Genomic DNA, 18334 nt, shown 5'->3' on the forward strand with positions numbered 1-18334 from the left:
GCGATGTGAGCTATGGATGCTCTCCTGTAATAGCAGTTTTACTAGTATTCAGGTAAAATCAGCTGATTCTGATGAAATGACCCTAAAAGCTTATTTAACCCTGTGGGAAAGCATCTCATTCAAAATAAAGAAGAAAACTTAAGATTTCTAGAATTTGAAGATTTCTTGGTTTTAACATGTTTTCTTTTCTTTCACACAAAAACGTCAAACTGTGTGTAAATCTGAATTCTGTCTTTACAGTTTAGACTTTATTTTTATGCATGTCCACCTCAGGGCCTTTAACCTTTGGCCACATGGATTATGAACAGTAACATTACTTGGTTCTTCCTTAAAAAGTGGGTGGACAAGCAGAAACCCGCAAACTGATCAGCACGGATAGCCAGCACGTCACAGAGAACTGCAGCAGAAGAAGTCTTTGCTTGAAATTTGATTTATTTGCTAATAAAAGCCTTTGAAACATGAAATGCTCACGATTGTTCTTCACTACATCATAGAAACATGTAAAAAAATAATAATAATAAAGAACATAGTGGCACAAATTTTGTTTCCACAAACATTTTTTTAGTCATGAGTGTATATGAGAGGTCTGAGGAGATTCATCAGGATCCATCCATCCATCTTCCTGCCAGTTATCCGGGTTCAGATCAGTGGGGCCAGCAGTCTAAGCAGAGACGTCCTTACTGCCCTCTCCCCACACACCACCTCCCAGTCATCTGTGGGGATAGGGAGGTGTTCAGAAGCCTCCTACCTGTAGGGATATGGTCAAAATACCTCACAGAGGTGGTGTTCAGGATTGCTGGGTGAGATTCAGTGGCAGAAAAACTGATTCTGCTTTTTAAACTGAACTTTTCCAAACCTGAATTCATTTTTTACTGTTAGTGATTTAAAAAACCTAAGAGAGGAGTGTGTGTGTGGGTGTGTGTGTGTCAGAGCGAAGTAAAGAGCCGGGTGGAGGCAGGAGATTTGTTTCAGTTTAATCCTGGTTGTTCGGGTCGTAACAGCTCTTCATCCATCAGCCGCACGGTCAATAAACGTGATCAAGTTTGATTTCAGTGCAAAGACAAACTGATGGTGTTTGAACACTTCAAGTGCTGCAGTCACAGAGAGTCACCTTTAGCAGCTCGCCGATCGATCAGCAAGGCCGCTCATCAATACTGTAGTGTGCTTCAGAAGCTGATGAGGTATTTCACTGTTTCACACCCAAACTCACAAATCGGCTTTTCTTAGTATCCTTTCTTTAAAAAACAAAACTATAAAAATCAGTACATGTCTCCTCTGTATCAGGTGCTTTGATTGGCAGTTAAACACTACAGGAAACAGTTAATGACTCTGTCAAAATAAAACAACAAATTACACATGTCTCTTTTCACTACACATATAAATAAAGTCTGACAGTAGAAACGGAATCAAATTTTTTTTGTTTTGTTTTGTTTGTTTTTTTTAAACGTGTGATTTTATTTTTTCAAACAGCCCTCGGATTCTTCATCGTTTGTCACCAAAAACAGTCGCTCGCGTTCTTCGCATTCAATCAGGAAGAGAAGAAGAGTCTCGGAGCCGCGGGAGGTCTGAAGGCACTCGTTCAAGTGTTTAAGTCGGCGTTGTCGGCAAAGCGCTCCCCGCCTCCAGAGGAAATCATTTGCATTGACTGGCATAAGGCAGCAGGTGACTCCGCCCACCGCCATTTTTTTTAAAAATCAGTGTGACATCAGAGAAGAGGTAGGTGTCTTCTCTGCTGCGGGTCAAGTCCAGGCTGAAGCTTCAGCCTCACAGTGCGGTCACATGACGCTCTCCGACAGCCTGCCACCATCATGCGAGGCTCCGCTGGTCGAGCTCAGTACCGGGAGGTCGATGACGACGACGTCCTTCCGCCTCACAGAGTTGTCTTTGGAGTGATAGTCGTCGCTCTGATCCTTCGCGAAGTTTACAAACACCTGAAAGTACAAACATCAGTCAGAGCCTCTGCAGGCCACACCCCCTTAGTACCTTCTTAGGTGCGTGCGAGTCTCTACCTGGTCCAGCGTGGTCTGAGTGACGGAGTAGTCCTCGATCCTCAGCGTCTCTTTATTTTTGGCCAGGATGGAGAAGATGTGAGCGAGCGAGGTGAGCGAGGACGGCAGCTGGTACTGCAGCATGTTCCGGTGCTTCTCCTTCAGCGTGCTGCCGCTCAGCTCGCTTTCAATGAACTTCATGACGGGCAGCAGGTCGGGGTTCGGCCCCGCCACCCGCAGGATGATGGTGTACCCATCGCCAAACCTGAGGCACAAAACCGGGAGTTCAACACTGAAGATACTCATTTAAAATAAACTCACATTAGAGGCTCTCTGAGCACAAACTTCTCTGACCGATCAATTTAAAAAGCTGGATTTGGAGGATGAATGTGTTTAAATGTAGCTGCTGTCGTGTGTCAGTGAGCGCTACCTGTTCTTCAGGTGCTGGACGCTGCCGAGACATCTGAACCGGCCGTTCACCATGATCGCCATCCTCGTGCACAGAGCCTCACATTCCTCCATGCTGAAACACACACAGCCGCTTTAGTAAGCACACGCAGAGGGGACGCCAGCTGGTGTCACGATGACTGTTTAACATTTAAATGTTTGGCTGTGCTTGTAGATATCTATTACTGTTTTTATCACCAGCCAAAGGGTTAGTCACTGATGACAGTGAGCAATTTTGGAATCAATAAAGATAAATCTGAACTGGAAATATAAAAGTGCCAAAAATGTTCTACAGATATGGTAAAAACATGTCTCAACCTTTCAAAATCTCTACCAACTAAACTGAGCGACTGGCAGACCCACTATGAGGACGCATTAACCATGAAACCATCCGCCTGTCCTCGTGTTTACCTGTGCGAGGTGAGGACGACGGAGCGGCCCTCCTTGATGACGCTGTGGATGCAGTTCCAGAGGGCTCGGCGGGCCTTGGGGTCCATACCCGTGGTCGGCTCGTCCTGTAACGAGTAGGATAGCCAGGTTGAGGTTGGCCCACAGATGCAGCAGGAAGCAGAAGGTAAAGGTGAGGAGGAGGGGGAGGAGTGTCATTGTAGCCACACCTCCTCTACCTGCACCTGACAAAGCACCGGCTCTCGTTGTTCTGTGCTTCAGACCTTCCCGTCTCCTACTCCTGTTTTCCTCAGCAGCTCCTTTAAATCCTTTTCCCATTACACAACCTCCACCCTTCCAACTCCACCTCACCCCCCCACACACAAATCCTACTGTTAAGCATCTGCACTGTGATTGGCTGCCTTGGTTCTGCTGCTGTTGTGCAACAGCGTGTTTCTTCAGTTACAAGACGAGTGACAAATTAAAGGAAAAACCTGCAGTCTTGACCCCTGCGGTGAATCTGTGGCTCTGCTTCGATGCCCCTCGTGGTGATCTTACTGAATCTTACTTCAATCTAGTTTTACCTTTAACTAAAGTTAGGCAGTGAGGTGCATCTTACCAGAAACACTACAGGGGGCGCTCCGATCAGAGCCATGGATGTGGACAGCTTCCTCATGTTTCCTCCGCTGTAGCTTCCAGCTGCTTTATCTGCATACTTGACCAGACTCAGCTTCCTGATACCCCACTCTGCTACCTGTCAATCAAACAGCAGCAGAATCATCACGATGAGCATTATCATGGGTAGCAGATGCACAGCAGTGTGTTGCTCAGGGTGTCTTATTATTTAAAACTGCATATTTACAATGTGTGTTGGCAGTGCATGTTTGCTTTGTGCTTTTGAGTGTTTGCAGTCTGTTGGCAGTGTGTTTACACTCACGTCACACACTTCCTTCTCAGGCACCCCTCTTAGGATGGCGTACAGCTCCAGGTGCTCTCTTCCTGTCAGCAGCTCGTTGATGGCGTCAAACTGAGGGCAGTAACCCATGTTTTGATGCACCTCGTCAATCTCCCGCAGGATGCTGCAAACACACAGATATTAGCATGAAGAGCAGAAAAATACTTTAATTTAAATTTAGATTAATCCTCTTGCTGTCCCACCACTGCACCTGTGCCTAGTGTGACTTTTTGGTGGATGGAGGACGGTGTGTGAGGGCGAAGGCCCTGCAGGGAACATTGCGCAGCTCTGCACGTGAATTGCTGACAATTATAAAATAATGGAGCAACTTCCTGGCTTTGTTTTAGCAACTTTGTTTGAGCTGCTGAACGAGGATCCGAGCAGCGAGTAATGAGCTGCTCGGCTGTTAAAGCTTCAGCTCAGGTTCTGTTTGCACAGTCAGAAGAAATCACGAGAAGACAAAGCCCTCAGAGATGAAGACGCTCATGTCTTTAGTTAATTAATCAGTGTTCATGATTTGGAATAACATGGCGGCTGGCTCCACAGATTTTAAATCCATGATTTTTACCTTAGATGTTCTTCCTGATACAACCCCAAAGAGATTTCAGGATCGATCCAGAGATCTTTCACTTGTTTGAAACTTTTTTTGAAACTTTTTTTACGTGTCACACATCGTCCTACCTTCTCTTTTAAAATGAGGTTAAATTATTTAATTACGACTTATGGCCTCCAATTTTAAGGCCCAACCACGTGAAGTGAAATGAGTTCTCAGTGAACTAAATCCTCAGAATAAATCTGCAGGAAACCAGGTCAATCCCCGACTCCAACACACAACAACAACAACCCAGAAAGTTTCAGCTCCAATAAGCTCTGAGCTGCTTAGACCTTTGACCTCACCTCTTCCCAGCCAGGAAAGCCTCTCCTCTGGTCACTATGGTGTCTCCCGTCAGCATCTTGAAGGTGGTCGTCTTTCCGGCTCCGTTCACACCGAGGAGGCCGAAACACTGAGGACGCACATTTTAAAATCACCATTCACAGGTTAATTTTTATGAAGGTGATGGTTTGGTTTTAGAGGCTGAACTGAAACATGAGACTGCAGATCGAGCTCACCTCTCCGGGAGGAATCCCGACACACAGTCGATCCACCGCCGGCTTCTCCTTCCTCTTAAACACCTGCAGGACACAGTTCACTCGGTCACGAATCATTTACTTTGGATTAAACTACTTCCAATCTCCAATAAAGATTAACAAGCATCATAAAAATACACATACACAACAACAGATTTGTTATAATCTGGGAGAAAGAGAGAGTGACTCATTAGGTTTTCTTTCTCAGGCTCCTCCAGATTTGAGGAGGAGCCTGAGAAGTTCCCAAAAGAAGAATGGGCTGGGATTGCTCAGGAGACGTACACGAGACTTGTTAAAAACTACAAGAAACGACTGCAAAAATTAAACAAAACTGACTGTTAGGATGGGGGCTAATCATCTTGACCCTGGTAGTTTCTGGTTTTGGTGAAAAAATTCTGTTTCTGTGTGGAAAGTAAAATAACGTAAGCATCTGAAATAAAACCAGATGTTTGGAAAAGCTGTGTTAAAATTTCCTTGCGTTGGGTAACAGCTCTTAAGAAGTACTTGCTTTGTTTCATTAATATAGTTTATCAGCGTCATTCAGCCTCTGACTGTGTGTTTGGTTCAGGTGGAAAAAACAAGTTGGATAAAAATCTGCACCTTCGTCAGCTGCCGAAGTTCCACGATGTCTCCTTGTCCGAGGCCGTGGACGATCCTCTGTCTCTCTCGGGCCACGTCCTCATCCTCCTCACCCAGAGGTGCCAGTTTGGTGAGCTTACTGACCGGCCTGCACACACATAGACGCACAAACACGGTGCTCATACCGGCTTTCCTGCAAACTGGTCTACATAAGACGAAATGAAGCGATCCAGGTGTGCTGACTCACTTGGGTTTGATGCAAAACCTGTACTGAATGAGGACGGTGATGAAAAAGAAGACAACTCCCTCCACAGCCATGGCGAGCAGGTTCTTTCCCACCATGTCCCACTCCAGAGGAGAGCGGAACCTGTTCTCACCTGGAACACGACCACAGCGTTCACAGAGCCATTCAACAGCCTCACATCACGCTGACTGACTACAGACAACAAATAAATAAATGCTGCGATCAGAAACTGGAAAGCTACCGAATCTCTCGAGGGCGTCGGCCATCGCCTGGTTCTTCACCATGTCGATGAGACCTCGACCGAGACAGAAATGAGGGAAGATGAGGAGGACGTTCTTCAGGATGTCGTTGATTCCTCCGATTTCCTGAAAAGAATGGAAAGTCAAACCGCTGCTCTCGGGTTTATTTTCATTCGATCTGTGAATCGTTTTAAAATCTAGCGTCGGCGTCCGTGAGGACTCACGTTGTTTCCGAACAGCTCCATGACGAAGGTGGAGATGCTGCCGTTGATGCCGATGAGGATGTTGACGCTGGTGAGGACGACGTACGCCGTGCTGGGGATCTTGAAGAAGAAGGAAGCCGGGTACATGAGCGGCGTGATTGACCAGCTGGGAGAAAAAGGAAAACAAAGGTTTCTGTTAGAGCACAAACTGGCTCGGTGTCACTCTCTGATGTAGTATGATACAGTGGCAGCATGCAGTACACTGCAGTACTTTGCAGTATTTTGCAGTATCTGACCCGTAGAGCAGCAGCAGCAGGGCGAGGGTCGGCAGATTTGTGGATGATACGTAGGCTTTTTGTTGGAAGCAGATGAAGATGAGGATGACGAGCGTTGCCGGGACGATGTAGTTGCACTGCAGAGACAAGCAGGCATCAGCAAACACCCAAGCGCACAAACACACAGGACACAGGGGCACTTGTTTCGGGTCTCACCATGTCCCATATGAAGTTGGCGGTCCAGTAGAGCAGCGGATGGACGCCACTGATGAAATGCATGTGTTTGGCTTTGCTGACCCGCTCCTGGATGAGGAAGACCACGAAGCTCGCAGGCACGAAGGACATGGCGAAGATGACGCAGATGGACACAAGGACGTCCACGGAGGTCGTCACCCTGGAGATGAAGAGCAGAAGGAGGTGGTGGGGAGAGACAAAGAGGGGGGGTTAAGAGGACTGAGGTGCAAACAAAGACTGCCGACAGGTGTGTCGTTCAGGTGTGCACTCACAGAGCGACCTGGGACAGCTGCTCCTTGGTCAAGTTCAGCGGGTGGTTGACGGCGCTGATGCCGTACTTGCTGGCGTCTCTCCCCTGAGGGAGGTTTGCCCTGAGGATGGCGTTGTTCATCACGTTGATGAAGGCACCGATGCTGTGCCAGCCTTTGTTGTTAAACCAGATCTGAGGAGAGAGGATTCAAGGACAAACCAGTGAACAGCCTCTTCATGTTAGCTGGCGTCCCCTCCTCCCAACAGAGCCGTGAATGACCAGTTTTAATCCGCAGGTTTGACTAAACTGACTCTTTCAGCTGTCAGTGGGTGAAGTGAGTCAAATATTTGATTGAAGGACTGATGGTTTTGTTTCTAACATGTAATTAGTAATAAAATCAAAACATATTACATTACAAACAAAACAACAAAGAAAAATGACATCAAGTTGTCTGTAAACCACACAATTTACCTGCCGCACGTTCATGTTGAGTCCACAAAAGTCCACTCGTATTATTAGATTTCAATAATTGGAAAAAATGTAACTATAAAACGATTTTAACTTAAGTGTTTCCCAACCCTGAAAAAACTGTCTTAATATCTCCTGTTGATATAAAGCACGAAATGCTGGAACGCTAATTCATAGTATAAAGACCAAACAGACCTTCATTGAAAATACTACAGTTATTATTGCAGTCATACTCCTGAGGCCGGCGCCACCATGTGTTCTCACCTTGACGTTGTTCTTTGTGTCGAGACCGTTGATGAAGCCAGACAGAGTGTCCAGGAATCGATCTGCAGCGGCTCCCTGCAGGAAACAGCAGTCACATTTCAAAGTCTTACTTTCCCTTTAAAGAACCAAGGGCTGGTTCTGGATCACACAGGTGGACTGGCTTTCCTCTGATGAACTTCATTAGACTAAAGATAAATTATTTCTGACCTAAAATATATCCACCATCTCAACTTAGATTCTGATGGTGTAATTGTCTTTTGAGTTCATCAGCCTGTGAGTCGAGCCTGAAGCCGGTGTGTTTTTAGTAAAACGTCTGCTTTGTAATAAACCCGACAGCTTGGAGGAATGTCTGGACAATAAAAGCTGCAATGAGTCAAACATGTTTCTCTCTGACTGACCTTCTCTAACTCAAAGATCTTTCGGACTCTCTCTATGGCGTCGTCGATCTCGTTAGCCGGAGGGAGGACTTGAGTGCTCCTGGCACCCAATGAGAAGCCTCCGTACCTGTAAAAATACCAAAAGAAAACAGCTGAGCACCTACAAATGACCAACAGATGGTGTTTATGATTTCAAAATAAAACCAGACACTGACCTGAATTCATTCACCCAGACTTTGTTCTTCAAGCTGTGAAAACAGAAAAAAACTTTCAGTCTGGCTTGTGTTCAGGTGTGTGAGAGCAGGTGAGTCCTCTGAGCGTGTGTGTGTAGGTGTGTGTGTGTGTGTGTGTGTAGGTGTGTGTGTGTGTGTGTGTGTGTGTGTGTGTGTGTGTGTGTGTGTGTGTGTGTGTGTGTGTGTGTGTGAGTGTGTGTGTGAGAGAGCAGGTGAGTCCTCTGAGTGTGTGTGTGTGTGTGTGAGCAGGTGAGTCCTCTGAGCGTGTGTGTGTGTGTGTGTGTAGGTGTGTGTGTGTGTGTGTGTGTGTGTGTGTGTGTGTGTGAGTGTGTGTGTGAGAGAGCAGGTGAGTCCTCTGAGTGTGTGTGTGTGTGTGTGAGCAGGTGAGTCCTCTGAGCGTGTGTGTGTGTAGGTGTGTGTGTGTGTGTGTGTGTGTGTGTGTGTGTGTGTGTGTGTGTGTGTGTGTGAGAGAGCAGGTGAGTCCTCTGAGCGTGTGTGTGTGTGTGTGTGTGTGTGTGTGTGAGTGTGTGAGCAGGTGAGTCCTCTGAGTGTGTGTGTGTGTGTGTGTGTGTGTGTGTGTGTGTGAGTGTGTGAGCAGGTGAGTCCTCTGAGTGTGTGTGTGTGTGTAGGTGTGTGTGTGTGTGAGAGAGCAGGTGAGTCCTCTGAGTGTGTCTTACCTCTTGCCAATGATCTGAGCGTAAGTCTTCACCAGGTAGTCGGAGATGTTTCTCCCAGTGAGGTTCTGTAGGATGTCCGTTTCACTCAGCTTCATCTGAACGACAGGAAGAGTCCCTTTTTATTTAACCACAATTTCACAGGGTGCTGCACACAGGTGGGTCAGGCTTAGGTCAGGTAAATCTAAGACTAAAGTTGGGCCAAATGCACAAAATAGCGTTTTTTTTTTAAAAACTATGTTAAAACTAATTTAATATTAAGTGTGTTCAGGTGATTCTTTTCAAAGTTTTTCTAAGCTTACAGAAATTCCCCTTCAGAGAGCTCAAAGTGGCTTTGATAAAGTTATTACAGCTAAAAAAACGATTACACTAAAAACCTATTGTTGGAACATCTGCCAGCTAATGAGGTTAATTAGCAAGTTGACTGGGTGTAAAACGAGCATCCCATAGAGGTTGAATGTGTGTGTCCTCCTTTCGTATCTGCCCACCACTCCCCGTGCTCTGACCTCAGGTGGGGGCAGACCTCCGGCTCCAGCCGGGCAGTCTGGCAGCATCTTCTTCTTGCCATCGCAGCTGCACATGCAGGCTGGAGAGGGATCGTCCATGGTCCAGTTTCTGGAGCTAAAGAGTTCCAGGACGCTTTCAGGAACTTCAGGAGTGTACCAGTCCTCATCGCCCATCGTACAGGGTGCCTCTCTACAGGGAGGAGGAGAGGAAGAGACAGAGGGTAGAAAAAAAAATGTAGTGAGGTTTCAGGTGAGTAAAAGCTGATTCGCTCACACGTTGATGAAGACTAGTTTAAAGTGAATGTAATGCTCAGGGTGTCGAAGTTTCTTACGGGTTCGTGTATCCGTCCATGCAGCGAGTCCCAAATCCCGGAGCGTTCAGCAGCGCATCTAAAAGCTTCTGCATGTTGGCATTTCCAGGAGCATCATCACTGAGAGGACGAAAAACACAACCACAGTCAGATCGCAGGAAATACCTCTGGATAACTCAGTGAGAGTTCAGGGCAGTCGTGTACCTGATGAAGGTCGCTTGTTCCTGGTACATCCACGGCTGCAGCTCCAAACTGGGATAAACTCCAAACGGCGGCACGATGAGACTGAAGACCAGAGCGATGCAGACAAACACGGCCGGAAGGACGATCTGAAACACAGATTTTTTTCCCCGATGAGCCGCAGCAGGCCGGTTTGATCAGAAAGCAGCAGCGGGTTTTTATCGCTGGCGACGGCATACCTGAGCGAAGAAGCCCTTCCTGGAGCGCCGGGCATACAGAAACCGCTTCCACATCAGAGCAATAAACTGCTGCCTCCTCAGAGTCCAGCCTGTCACCTGATATGAGCCTTTACCGTCAGTACAGTTCAGCCAGTCGGTTTCTTTGCACTCTGAGAGGAAACGAGGTCACATGATCAAATAAGAAAACGTTGAGAGTGCGCAGACAGGATGTTACAAGACAACAAAAGTGAGAAACTTCTCATATTTGCACTCGTTACTCTGTACAGTTGGCGCTTTATTTTGAAATTCCAGTCTTTTGATTTCTTCCCTTGAATTTTGCGCCCCTGGTATTTTATCCCATTGTAACTCTCTGTGAATACATTTTGCTTTGCTGTGTTTTTTTTGTACCTTGGTCTTCAGAATCATTGCAGTCATCGTTGTCATCATCTGTTAACGGTCTCAAGCAGCTCTGAGGGTCTCCTCCACCGAAAGCATGAGTCCTCCTCCGCCTCTGAACAGGAAGTGTCCCGTCTAAACAAAAAAACTTGGAAATGTGATTTCAGGCTCTTATTTTGATATGTCACAGTCAGACATCACTCCTTCCTCACCTGAGGTCACTTCGGTGTCGACTCTGTTGTCTTCAGCCACTTTCAGGAAAATCTAAAGTGACATAAAACATTAAAACTAATGTCATACTTTTGTTTTCATGCTTCACGGTGATTCACCGAGAAGAATGCTTCACAAATCAGTTTTACTTAAATGTGTCCCACCTCCTCCAGGGTGGTGTCCGACACTCCGTAGCTGGAAATGCCGAGGTCGGAAAGCTTCGTGTCCAGGTCTTTGAAGAGCTCCACGAAGGCTCCGTCTTTGGCAGCGCTGTATGGCAGGACGTAGGTCAGCTCGTGTCCCAGGTCCTCCACCAGGCGGGCGTCGGGGACGTGACGCAGGATCAAGGCAGAAACCAGCGACACGTCCGGGGGTACAAAGAGGATATTGCAGGTGGATGCTGCTGGGCCATTTTCTGAAGACGGAGACACAAAACAAATCAGATCCACCGGACAGCGAACCAATCAAACGCTCTGTGGGAACAGAGAGCTCACCGATGGTAGCGGCCTCACTTTCATGTTCGCTGCCGAGTCCTGCGTCGCTGCTGCTGACTGAGCCGCACTCCTCCTCCTAAAACACAAATGGTTTTACTTTAAGGTATTGCTACTGCACAGGAATTAATAATGCTAATTAATACTCCAAATGCTAAAGAAAAATACTATAAGGAGACAACTACACGGTAAAGGTAAAATACTCCAAAAATACTTTTCACTAACAGACAAACTGCTGAAAATTAATCAATCGTACTGGAATACAGTGTAAAGAAAGACCTATATACTACTGAAAACTGCAGAGCTAAGCATTACTAGTAAATAAATTCTACAGAGACCTTCTTGGTGAAGGAGACGGTGCTGGCCGAGTTCCTGCAGGAGCTGAGTGATGGCTCTGGGTTCTTCTTCACCAGCGTCAGGTAGTAGCCGGTCCCCAGCTGGTTCTTCAGGTACAGAGATGAGCCCACGCAGCACAGCTTCCCGTGGCTGATGATGGCGATGCGGTCGCCGAGGATGTCCGCCTCGTCCATGTGGTGAGTGGACAGGATGATGGTCCGGCCTGAAATGAGACCCAACGTTAAAAATCCAGTCAAAACGAAGAGAGTAGCTAAAATCTGACCAATCTGGGAGAACCTTACCCTGACGGTACTTCAGCAGCAAGTCCCAGATTCCTCTGCGGGCGTAAGGGTCCACGCCGGCTGTGGGCTCGTCCAGGATTACAACCTTTGACCCCCCGACGAAGGCCAGGGCCACGGACAGCTTCCTCTGCATGCCCCCAGACAGAGTGCTGGTCCTGCAGTTGCGTTTGTGCGGCAGCCCTGTGTCCTGCAGGATCTGCTCGATCTCACCTTTCACGCGTTCCTCTGGCAAGCCTTTGAGCCGTGCGTAGAACCAGATGTGTTCCTCCACCGTGAGCCTGCAAGAGGTGCCACAACATGAGCAAGGTCACGTAACAATCGAGGTAAAGACGGAGCGAAGACAGCATAACAAGCATGTTGAGGAAAAGCACTCACATGCTGAAGAGGACGTTGTGCTGTGGACAGACTCCCAGACTCTGCCTAATGGCGCTCAGCTCTGTCCGGATGTCTCTGCCCAGGATGTAGGCAGTGCCAGAGGTAGGTGGGAACAGGCCAGTAAGTATGGACCTGCAGGGAAAAGAGAGGAGGATGTTACCTGCACCAGGACCTGTGGCAGAATCTGTATCAGCAGTGTGGTGTGTCTCGGACTCACATGGTGGTGGTTTTTCCGGCTCCGTTGTGTCCCAGGAAGGAGGTGATTTGTCCCTCGTAGAAGCCGAGCGTCAGTCCATCCACCGCCAGCTTCTTACCATGACGGTAAACTTTCACCAGGTTCTCGATGTAGACTCCAGGCTCCAGATGAGCCGGCTCCTCCTCCATGCACACCGCTGCAGACATGCAGACACATCTTACTGCAATGTTCAGGAAGTCTCTTTCACATTAAAAACTCTGTTTAAAAATAAAGAGAACTCAGTTGTTGGTTTTTAGGAGGAAGTTCTGGAGCTTCGCAGCACAGTAATCTCACCTCCGGGGTTTCCTCTCCGATTCAGTGGGAGTTTGTTGGACTTTCCGTCCTTTTCTCCAACCCAATAGGATTTAGTGAAGGGGAAGTACCACGGCCGAGGGATCCCATACTGACCTGAGGAGCAGAACGTGCTTTATGGAGTCTTTGTTGTGTATCAGAGATTTTTCATGGTCAGTGTACAAACAGCCTGTGGACTGATCGATAGTTTGAAGAACTGGGGATGAGCTATTCAAAGGATGTGTTGATTATAACCGTTAATAATGTATAACTAACAATTACTTCTTGTAGCATGCTAAATAATGATGACTGCAGTTCAATAAACACACGAAGAAGAAAAGCTCTCACCTGGAAACACGGCTTCAAGGTACCATGTCAGGACTCCGTACAGGAAGGAGTCAAAGTACATGATGATGATGGCGGTGCGGAGGCTGAAGTCATCCTCCTCCAGTGGGCTGGACACCAGGTTCTTCCACTGGATACCGACTCCCTGCTCCTCAAACAGGGCGAAGTACTCGCAGCCGAATCCGAACGCCACAGGGGACAGAAGGCTCTGCAGAGCGAGAGGTGGGCATGTGACTCGCCCCATCACATCACAACATTAAAATTGTGAAAAAGATGCGCAGCCTTACAGCGAAGACTTTCGTCCCGAAGCCGATGTACTCTTCCCAGGCGACGCAGAGCACGTATGGCAGGTAGAGGGTGAAGTAGATGATTCCTCCACAGGCGGCGGCGAGGTTGGCACGGGCAAATGCCGTGCTGAGCAGGAAGCACTGCATGATGGTCACCACACCGAAGGACCCCAGGAAGAGGAAGATGACGCCGGGGTCGCTGTAGGGCAGGAGGTTCCCCATCTGCACAGGAACCACGAGAAGAAGAGATGGGACATTATTAATATTGCATTCTTGGAGATGTGTATGTGTGGATGCTCTGTTTTTCTAATGACACTGTTTTCTATGTATTTTGGTTTTTAGTCGTCACCTTGAGCAGCAACACTAGCAGCCCGGCGCTGATGAGCAGAGGAATCAGGCTGCTGATGAACCAGCTGAACCACAGGATGCCGTTATCCAGACCCATGATCCTCATAGTCTCCTTCAGTCGAGCCTCCTTCTCATACACCACGCTCTTCAGGATGATGGCCACTGAGTACATCCAGGCAAGAGTCATGAAGAGAGGCATGGAGCGGCTCATCACCCGCAGGAAACTGAGACAGAGGACAGGAAGGACGGGGTTACAGACCGAGAGCGGCGAGGAGGGGACCAAACCTGGGAAATGATGTGAATAATCTCACATGTCATCTACGTAACACGGGTACGGCATCTGCTGGATGTAAACTCCCGTCTTCTCCTTGGTGCCCGTCACCGCTCTGATGATGCCTTGCTCAATAACGTCCTGAAGGTACGAGAACCCACCCCAGATGTAACGCATGTCCTCAAACGGGTCGGCACGAGGACCCGGGTCCCAGTATCTGAGAAGGAGGACAGAGTGCAGGAAGTGCTGCTAGTTAAACAGCAGGATGTGATAAAGAGCTACAGAAGCAACAGTACAAGACTGAAAGAAAGGTAATGCTCAAGCAAAGGAGCCAAGGCCATGACTTTGTCAATTTAGACCTCAAATGCATTATTTTGCATTGCAAGGTCTGTAACTTAAAAGTACATTAAAAAAAACTGTTGTTGTAAAAATGTAATTATTATAAGTTAAGTGTTAAAATTTGCTCCAATTAATTTTAAAAAACAAACCTAAAACTCTGGTTTGCAGAGCATCAGATAACCTTTCACCCACATACTGTTTATGCTTTCTCTACAGTGTTGCCAGATACAGTTTTTACCTGTAGAAATTAAATGCTTTACATTACGGGGATGTCCTGGCTGTTGCTGACTGAGAGGCGAGTCCTCACACGGACCGTACACAAACCCACCTATAAACTATTTGTGCTGGCTTTACTGGAGTAAATTCTGGAATTTAGGAATGAGGAACAGGACACTTTTATCTGCCTGTGTGTGTGGCTCCTTACGCGTCTTTGATCTTATTGGTCCGCTCCACGTTGTCAATGTCCATTCTGATCTTGTAGTTGAGTTTGGGAGGTAGCTCTGTGGCGTTGGAAGGGACATCCAGAAACACAATCCCTGCCCAGAACTTCCTGTCTTCCAGTAGCTTCATGGACACGTTCACCATTCTCTCCTCGTTGGAGACCGGCTCCAGTTTGTCCAGGTTCACACACTTAAAATACAGACAGACACAGATCCGGTCATGTGATCTGTGCACACCAACTACAGCCAGTTTCCCTGCATGCTTGGATACTGACCTCCATGAAGTGGGAGATGCTCATGATGGCCTGATCGGTCTCGTTGAACACATCCCTCCAGGTGAGGTAGCTGCCTGGTGGCTGCTGGTTATCTGCCTGCTTGGACAGGAAGTTGGAGATGTCCTCTACGGTCCAGTCCGTGTCAGCAAGCTGAGCGCGGAAGACTCTGGCGGTGATGTTGTTCTTTAGCAGAGTCTGAATGAAAGATAGGAAGGAAAGAAGAAAGGAAAAAAGAAAAGGTATGAGAACATTTTGTCTAAAATAAAGCAGATGAGTTAGAAAGACATCGATGATGAAGAACACGTGAGGTGGTGGGCGGAGCTTGCTTACCCTGATCACGTTCATCTGCTCGCTGTTCTCCATGAAGTCCCAGACTTTGGGCCTTATCTCCTCCCACATCCCCCCCAGCTCCCTGAACACACCGAGCTCCTGGAAGGTCCGATTCACCTAAACACACCACAGACATGAGTCTTTTTACCCTGGGTTACTAGCTAAAGGTGACCATTTGCACAGGAAGTGACATCATACCTCGTGGATGATCTTCTGCGTGGCGGGCGTGTGGGGGGTGTACAGGAGCTTCCCTAACAGCAGGGGCTTCAGGGCCTGCCAGATCATCCTGGACATGGGGTTTGAGTCCATGTTCTTCACCAGGCTGTTACAGTACGGAGCTACGACACACATGTGATGGAGGTTACCACATACATGTAGCAGGCATGTTTCAGGAATCACGATAACACAAAGAAAAATAAATACAGAAGTATCAGAGTCTGGCTTTAAAAGCACCTAGAGTACTTGAAGTGGACATAATAGCTCATGTCCACCTCAGTGTTTTTATTCTTGGACTCGGACATATATCTGTTCACAGGAGGCTGTTATATAGCAAGAGTTTAGTTTCTCTGACATGGGCTGTATTAGCTGAATGTTTGTCTACTGAATACAAAAGCTTCATTGGGGTTGGAAGGTCCGAGGATGACCCCGAGGACTCACTGGAGGAGTTGTCATAGAGCGACGCCGTCTCGTCCTCGCTGCTGTTGTAGTTTCCGAACAGAGCCTTGTAGTTGCTGTCTTCGTACCAGTTGAGGGATTTGATCTGCAGGCCGCCGCCTTCAGGGTGACCGCACACGATCCGGGAGACGGCCTGGTACATGGTGCTGGGCGACGACGTGGCGTTCTGCGTCAGGAAGACTATCTCATTCCTCAGATCGATCCAGCTCTTCATACTGGCCAACTGTAGACCCAAGACAGAAGATACTGGTCAGACTGGTCGAGGGAGACTGGACTGATAGCCAAAGCTGGATCACGCGAACCCTGAACCCTCCCTTAATTTACGCTGCTATATGCTCAAGGAGATGGGAGACTTCCCATCATGCACTGAGCATCCACTTCCCTCTTCAAAATGTTACATTTTGTCTGCACTTGACTGTAGCTTGTGTTTTGCCCTGTCTATCTACACTCTCCTCTCTTTTCCTTCACCCCTCAGGTCAAGGCAGATGCTCCTCCCTGACCCAATGTTTGGGTTCTCTCTCTGTTGTTATGAACCAGCGCTAGATTTACATAAAAATTATAAATTGAAATATATAAACATGTAATAAATGAAAAATATCAAAGTTAAGGCTCAAGTGGAAAACAATGCGCAATTAAAAATGAAATAAACTTTAAAAAGAGTCTGAACTCAGGAATTATAGACATTCGCCGAAGGTTAAAAACTGAACATGCTAAAAATGGATCACAGAATGAAGCTGAACTCTCCCCTAGCTAAAAACTGCTGACAGTAAACTCGTGTCTGGCTGCGCTTCCTGTTGAAGCTCAGACTAATTTTATACATATCATAACAAAAGTGATGTAACAAAGCAAAAGTTCAGATGCAAAGAGCTGATCCAGTTAATGTAAAAAAAACAAGGTTTAAGGTCCACATGCTTAATTTGAAGTAGCTTTTAAAAGTCTCACAGTTGTAACCAAAATATCTGATAACTCATTAAGCAGTTTGGTTTTCTGCTCACAGATTAATCATTCGGTCCTTAAACCACATCATGATTTATGTGTCTGCTCAGTCTCTAAAAACATCTCATTTAAAGGAGAATAAACCAAACAGATTTACAGATTTGAGCATCAACTTTTGCTTGTTTGACTCAAAATCTTTCCAGTTCTGCTATTTCACCTGTTTTTGGTAATTAGGTCCTTTTAAGCTCACAGATGTTCCCCAGGTGTGTCACAAAATAGGAACCAGAAAGAACACATTCTTCTGTAACAATGTGAGTTTCTTCTAAATGAAAAGGTTCTAATTTGACTGGAACACCACAGGAGTTTTGGTGCCTGCTGGCAGAATCTAAATATGAGCATTAAAAAAGTACCAATAGAGGAAAGGTAAAGGGAGCTTCAGATGTTATTATTTTTATTGCCTCAGGAGGAAGGGACCTCAAAGAGGAAGAGCCGCAGGTTACTTTAGGTCAGCGGCATCAGCAGAAGTGAAACTGCTGCAGCTCCAATCTGAGGAAAAGGGTAGTTATTGTCCCAAACATGTCCTCAATATGTCTACAGTTTTGTCCCAGTATTTCTTCAGTTTGTCCCCACCACCTCTTCAATATTTATCCGGATTATCTGCAAAAGTTTGAGTACTATGTGTCGAGTATCTCTAAAGTTTGTTTCCAGTATTTCTACGCTGGGTTTCCCGTTTTTGTCCTCAGCATGTTTATTGTTTCTCTACTGTCCCCAGCCTTTGCTGTCAGTGCTTCTATAGTGTGTCCCCTGGGCTCTGGGAAATTCAGACAGGCATGTTTTACCATTCATGTTAAAGCTGTAAAGTTATTGTTCAAAGCACTCTTTTATGAACTGATTAAACAAATAAATATATTAACCAGGCAGTAAAACAAGGACTACTTTATTGTCGCCGTATCATCAGATCCCGTACATATCGCCTTTAAACCTCACAGCTGAGACGCTTGAAAGTAGGTCAGGTTTTGACAGCGTGGGCGTGTAAACTACGTGTTTACCTGTGGACAGGGAGACACTGTATGTGTTTTTCATATGACTGGGATCCTATCAAACAGATGGAGCTCCAGATGTTTGAATAAAGTTATTTTAAACTGGGAGTTTTTCACAGAAAATGTAAAATGGGTTTTGTTCTAATGGTCCCATCACAGCTGAGTGTCTCTTCTTTCTTCATCACATGATTTTTAATGCAGTGCTGGGAAAAACACTTCCTCTCTGACCATGAGAACAAAGCAGAACGAAGG

General features: G+C 46.8%; 1 protein-coding gene across 1 annotated transcript in view; it reads right to left on the bottom strand.

Moving 5' to 3' along the window:
* Positions 1 to 226: 226 nt before the first annotated feature.
* abca1b (ATP-binding cassette, sub-family A (ABC1), member 1B) overlaps positions 227 to 18334 on the bottom strand; it is a 40731-nt gene continuing 22623 nt past the window's right edge. Inside the window, exons 9-49 of the mRNA XM_082549707.1 lie at positions 16089 to 16329; positions 15630 to 15769; positions 15432 to 15548; positions 15102 to 15296; positions 14811 to 15016; positions 14088 to 14264; positions 13778 to 14000; positions 13429 to 13650; positions 13145 to 13349; positions 12800 to 12913; positions 12488 to 12662; positions 12271 to 12402; positions 11896 to 12173; positions 11596 to 11816; positions 11261 to 11336; positions 10931 to 11181; positions 10769 to 10820; positions 10569 to 10691; positions 10182 to 10330; positions 9967 to 10091; positions 9784 to 9882; positions 9452 to 9641; positions 8949 to 9043; positions 8254 to 8286; positions 8060 to 8165; positions 7662 to 7736; positions 6952 to 7121; positions 6662 to 6839; positions 6467 to 6582; positions 6192 to 6336; positions 5970 to 6093; positions 5732 to 5861; positions 5506 to 5632; positions 4888 to 4950; positions 4675 to 4781; positions 3760 to 3901; positions 3442 to 3576; positions 2847 to 2950; positions 2419 to 2511; positions 2010 to 2253; positions 227 to 1931 (exon numbers count right to left, since the gene is read on the bottom strand). Coding sequence (XP_082405833.1) covers positions 1776 to 1931; positions 2010 to 2253; positions 2419 to 2511; positions 2847 to 2950; positions 3442 to 3576; positions 3760 to 3901; positions 4675 to 4781; positions 4888 to 4950; positions 5506 to 5632; positions 5732 to 5861; positions 5970 to 6093; positions 6192 to 6336; positions 6467 to 6582; positions 6662 to 6839; positions 6952 to 7121; positions 7662 to 7736; positions 8060 to 8165; positions 8254 to 8286; positions 8949 to 9043; positions 9452 to 9641; positions 9784 to 9882; positions 9967 to 10091; positions 10182 to 10330; positions 10569 to 10691; positions 10769 to 10820; positions 10931 to 11181; positions 11261 to 11336; positions 11596 to 11816; positions 11896 to 12173; positions 12271 to 12402; positions 12488 to 12662; positions 12800 to 12913; positions 13145 to 13349; positions 13429 to 13650; positions 13778 to 14000; positions 14088 to 14264; positions 14811 to 15016; positions 15102 to 15296; positions 15432 to 15548; positions 15630 to 15769; positions 16089 to 16329 — 6054 coding nt within the window. The 3' untranslated portion in view covers positions 227 to 1775. The remainder of the gene's footprint in view (positions 1932 to 2009; positions 2254 to 2418; positions 2512 to 2846; positions 2951 to 3441; positions 3577 to 3759; positions 3902 to 4674; positions 4782 to 4887; positions 4951 to 5505; positions 5633 to 5731; positions 5862 to 5969; positions 6094 to 6191; positions 6337 to 6466; positions 6583 to 6661; positions 6840 to 6951; positions 7122 to 7661; positions 7737 to 8059; positions 8166 to 8253; positions 8287 to 8948; positions 9044 to 9451; positions 9642 to 9783; positions 9883 to 9966; positions 10092 to 10181; positions 10331 to 10568; positions 10692 to 10768; positions 10821 to 10930; positions 11182 to 11260; positions 11337 to 11595; positions 11817 to 11895; positions 12174 to 12270; positions 12403 to 12487; positions 12663 to 12799; positions 12914 to 13144; positions 13350 to 13428; positions 13651 to 13777; positions 14001 to 14087; positions 14265 to 14810; positions 15017 to 15101; positions 15297 to 15431; positions 15549 to 15629; positions 15770 to 16088; positions 16330 to 18334) is intronic.

This window comes from Aulonocara stuartgranti (genome assembly GCF_965226115.1).
Source record: "Aulonocara stuartgranti genome assembly, chromosome: 2".
NCBI lineage: Eukaryota > Metazoa > Chordata > Actinopteri > Cichliformes > Cichlidae > Aulonocara > Aulonocara stuartgranti.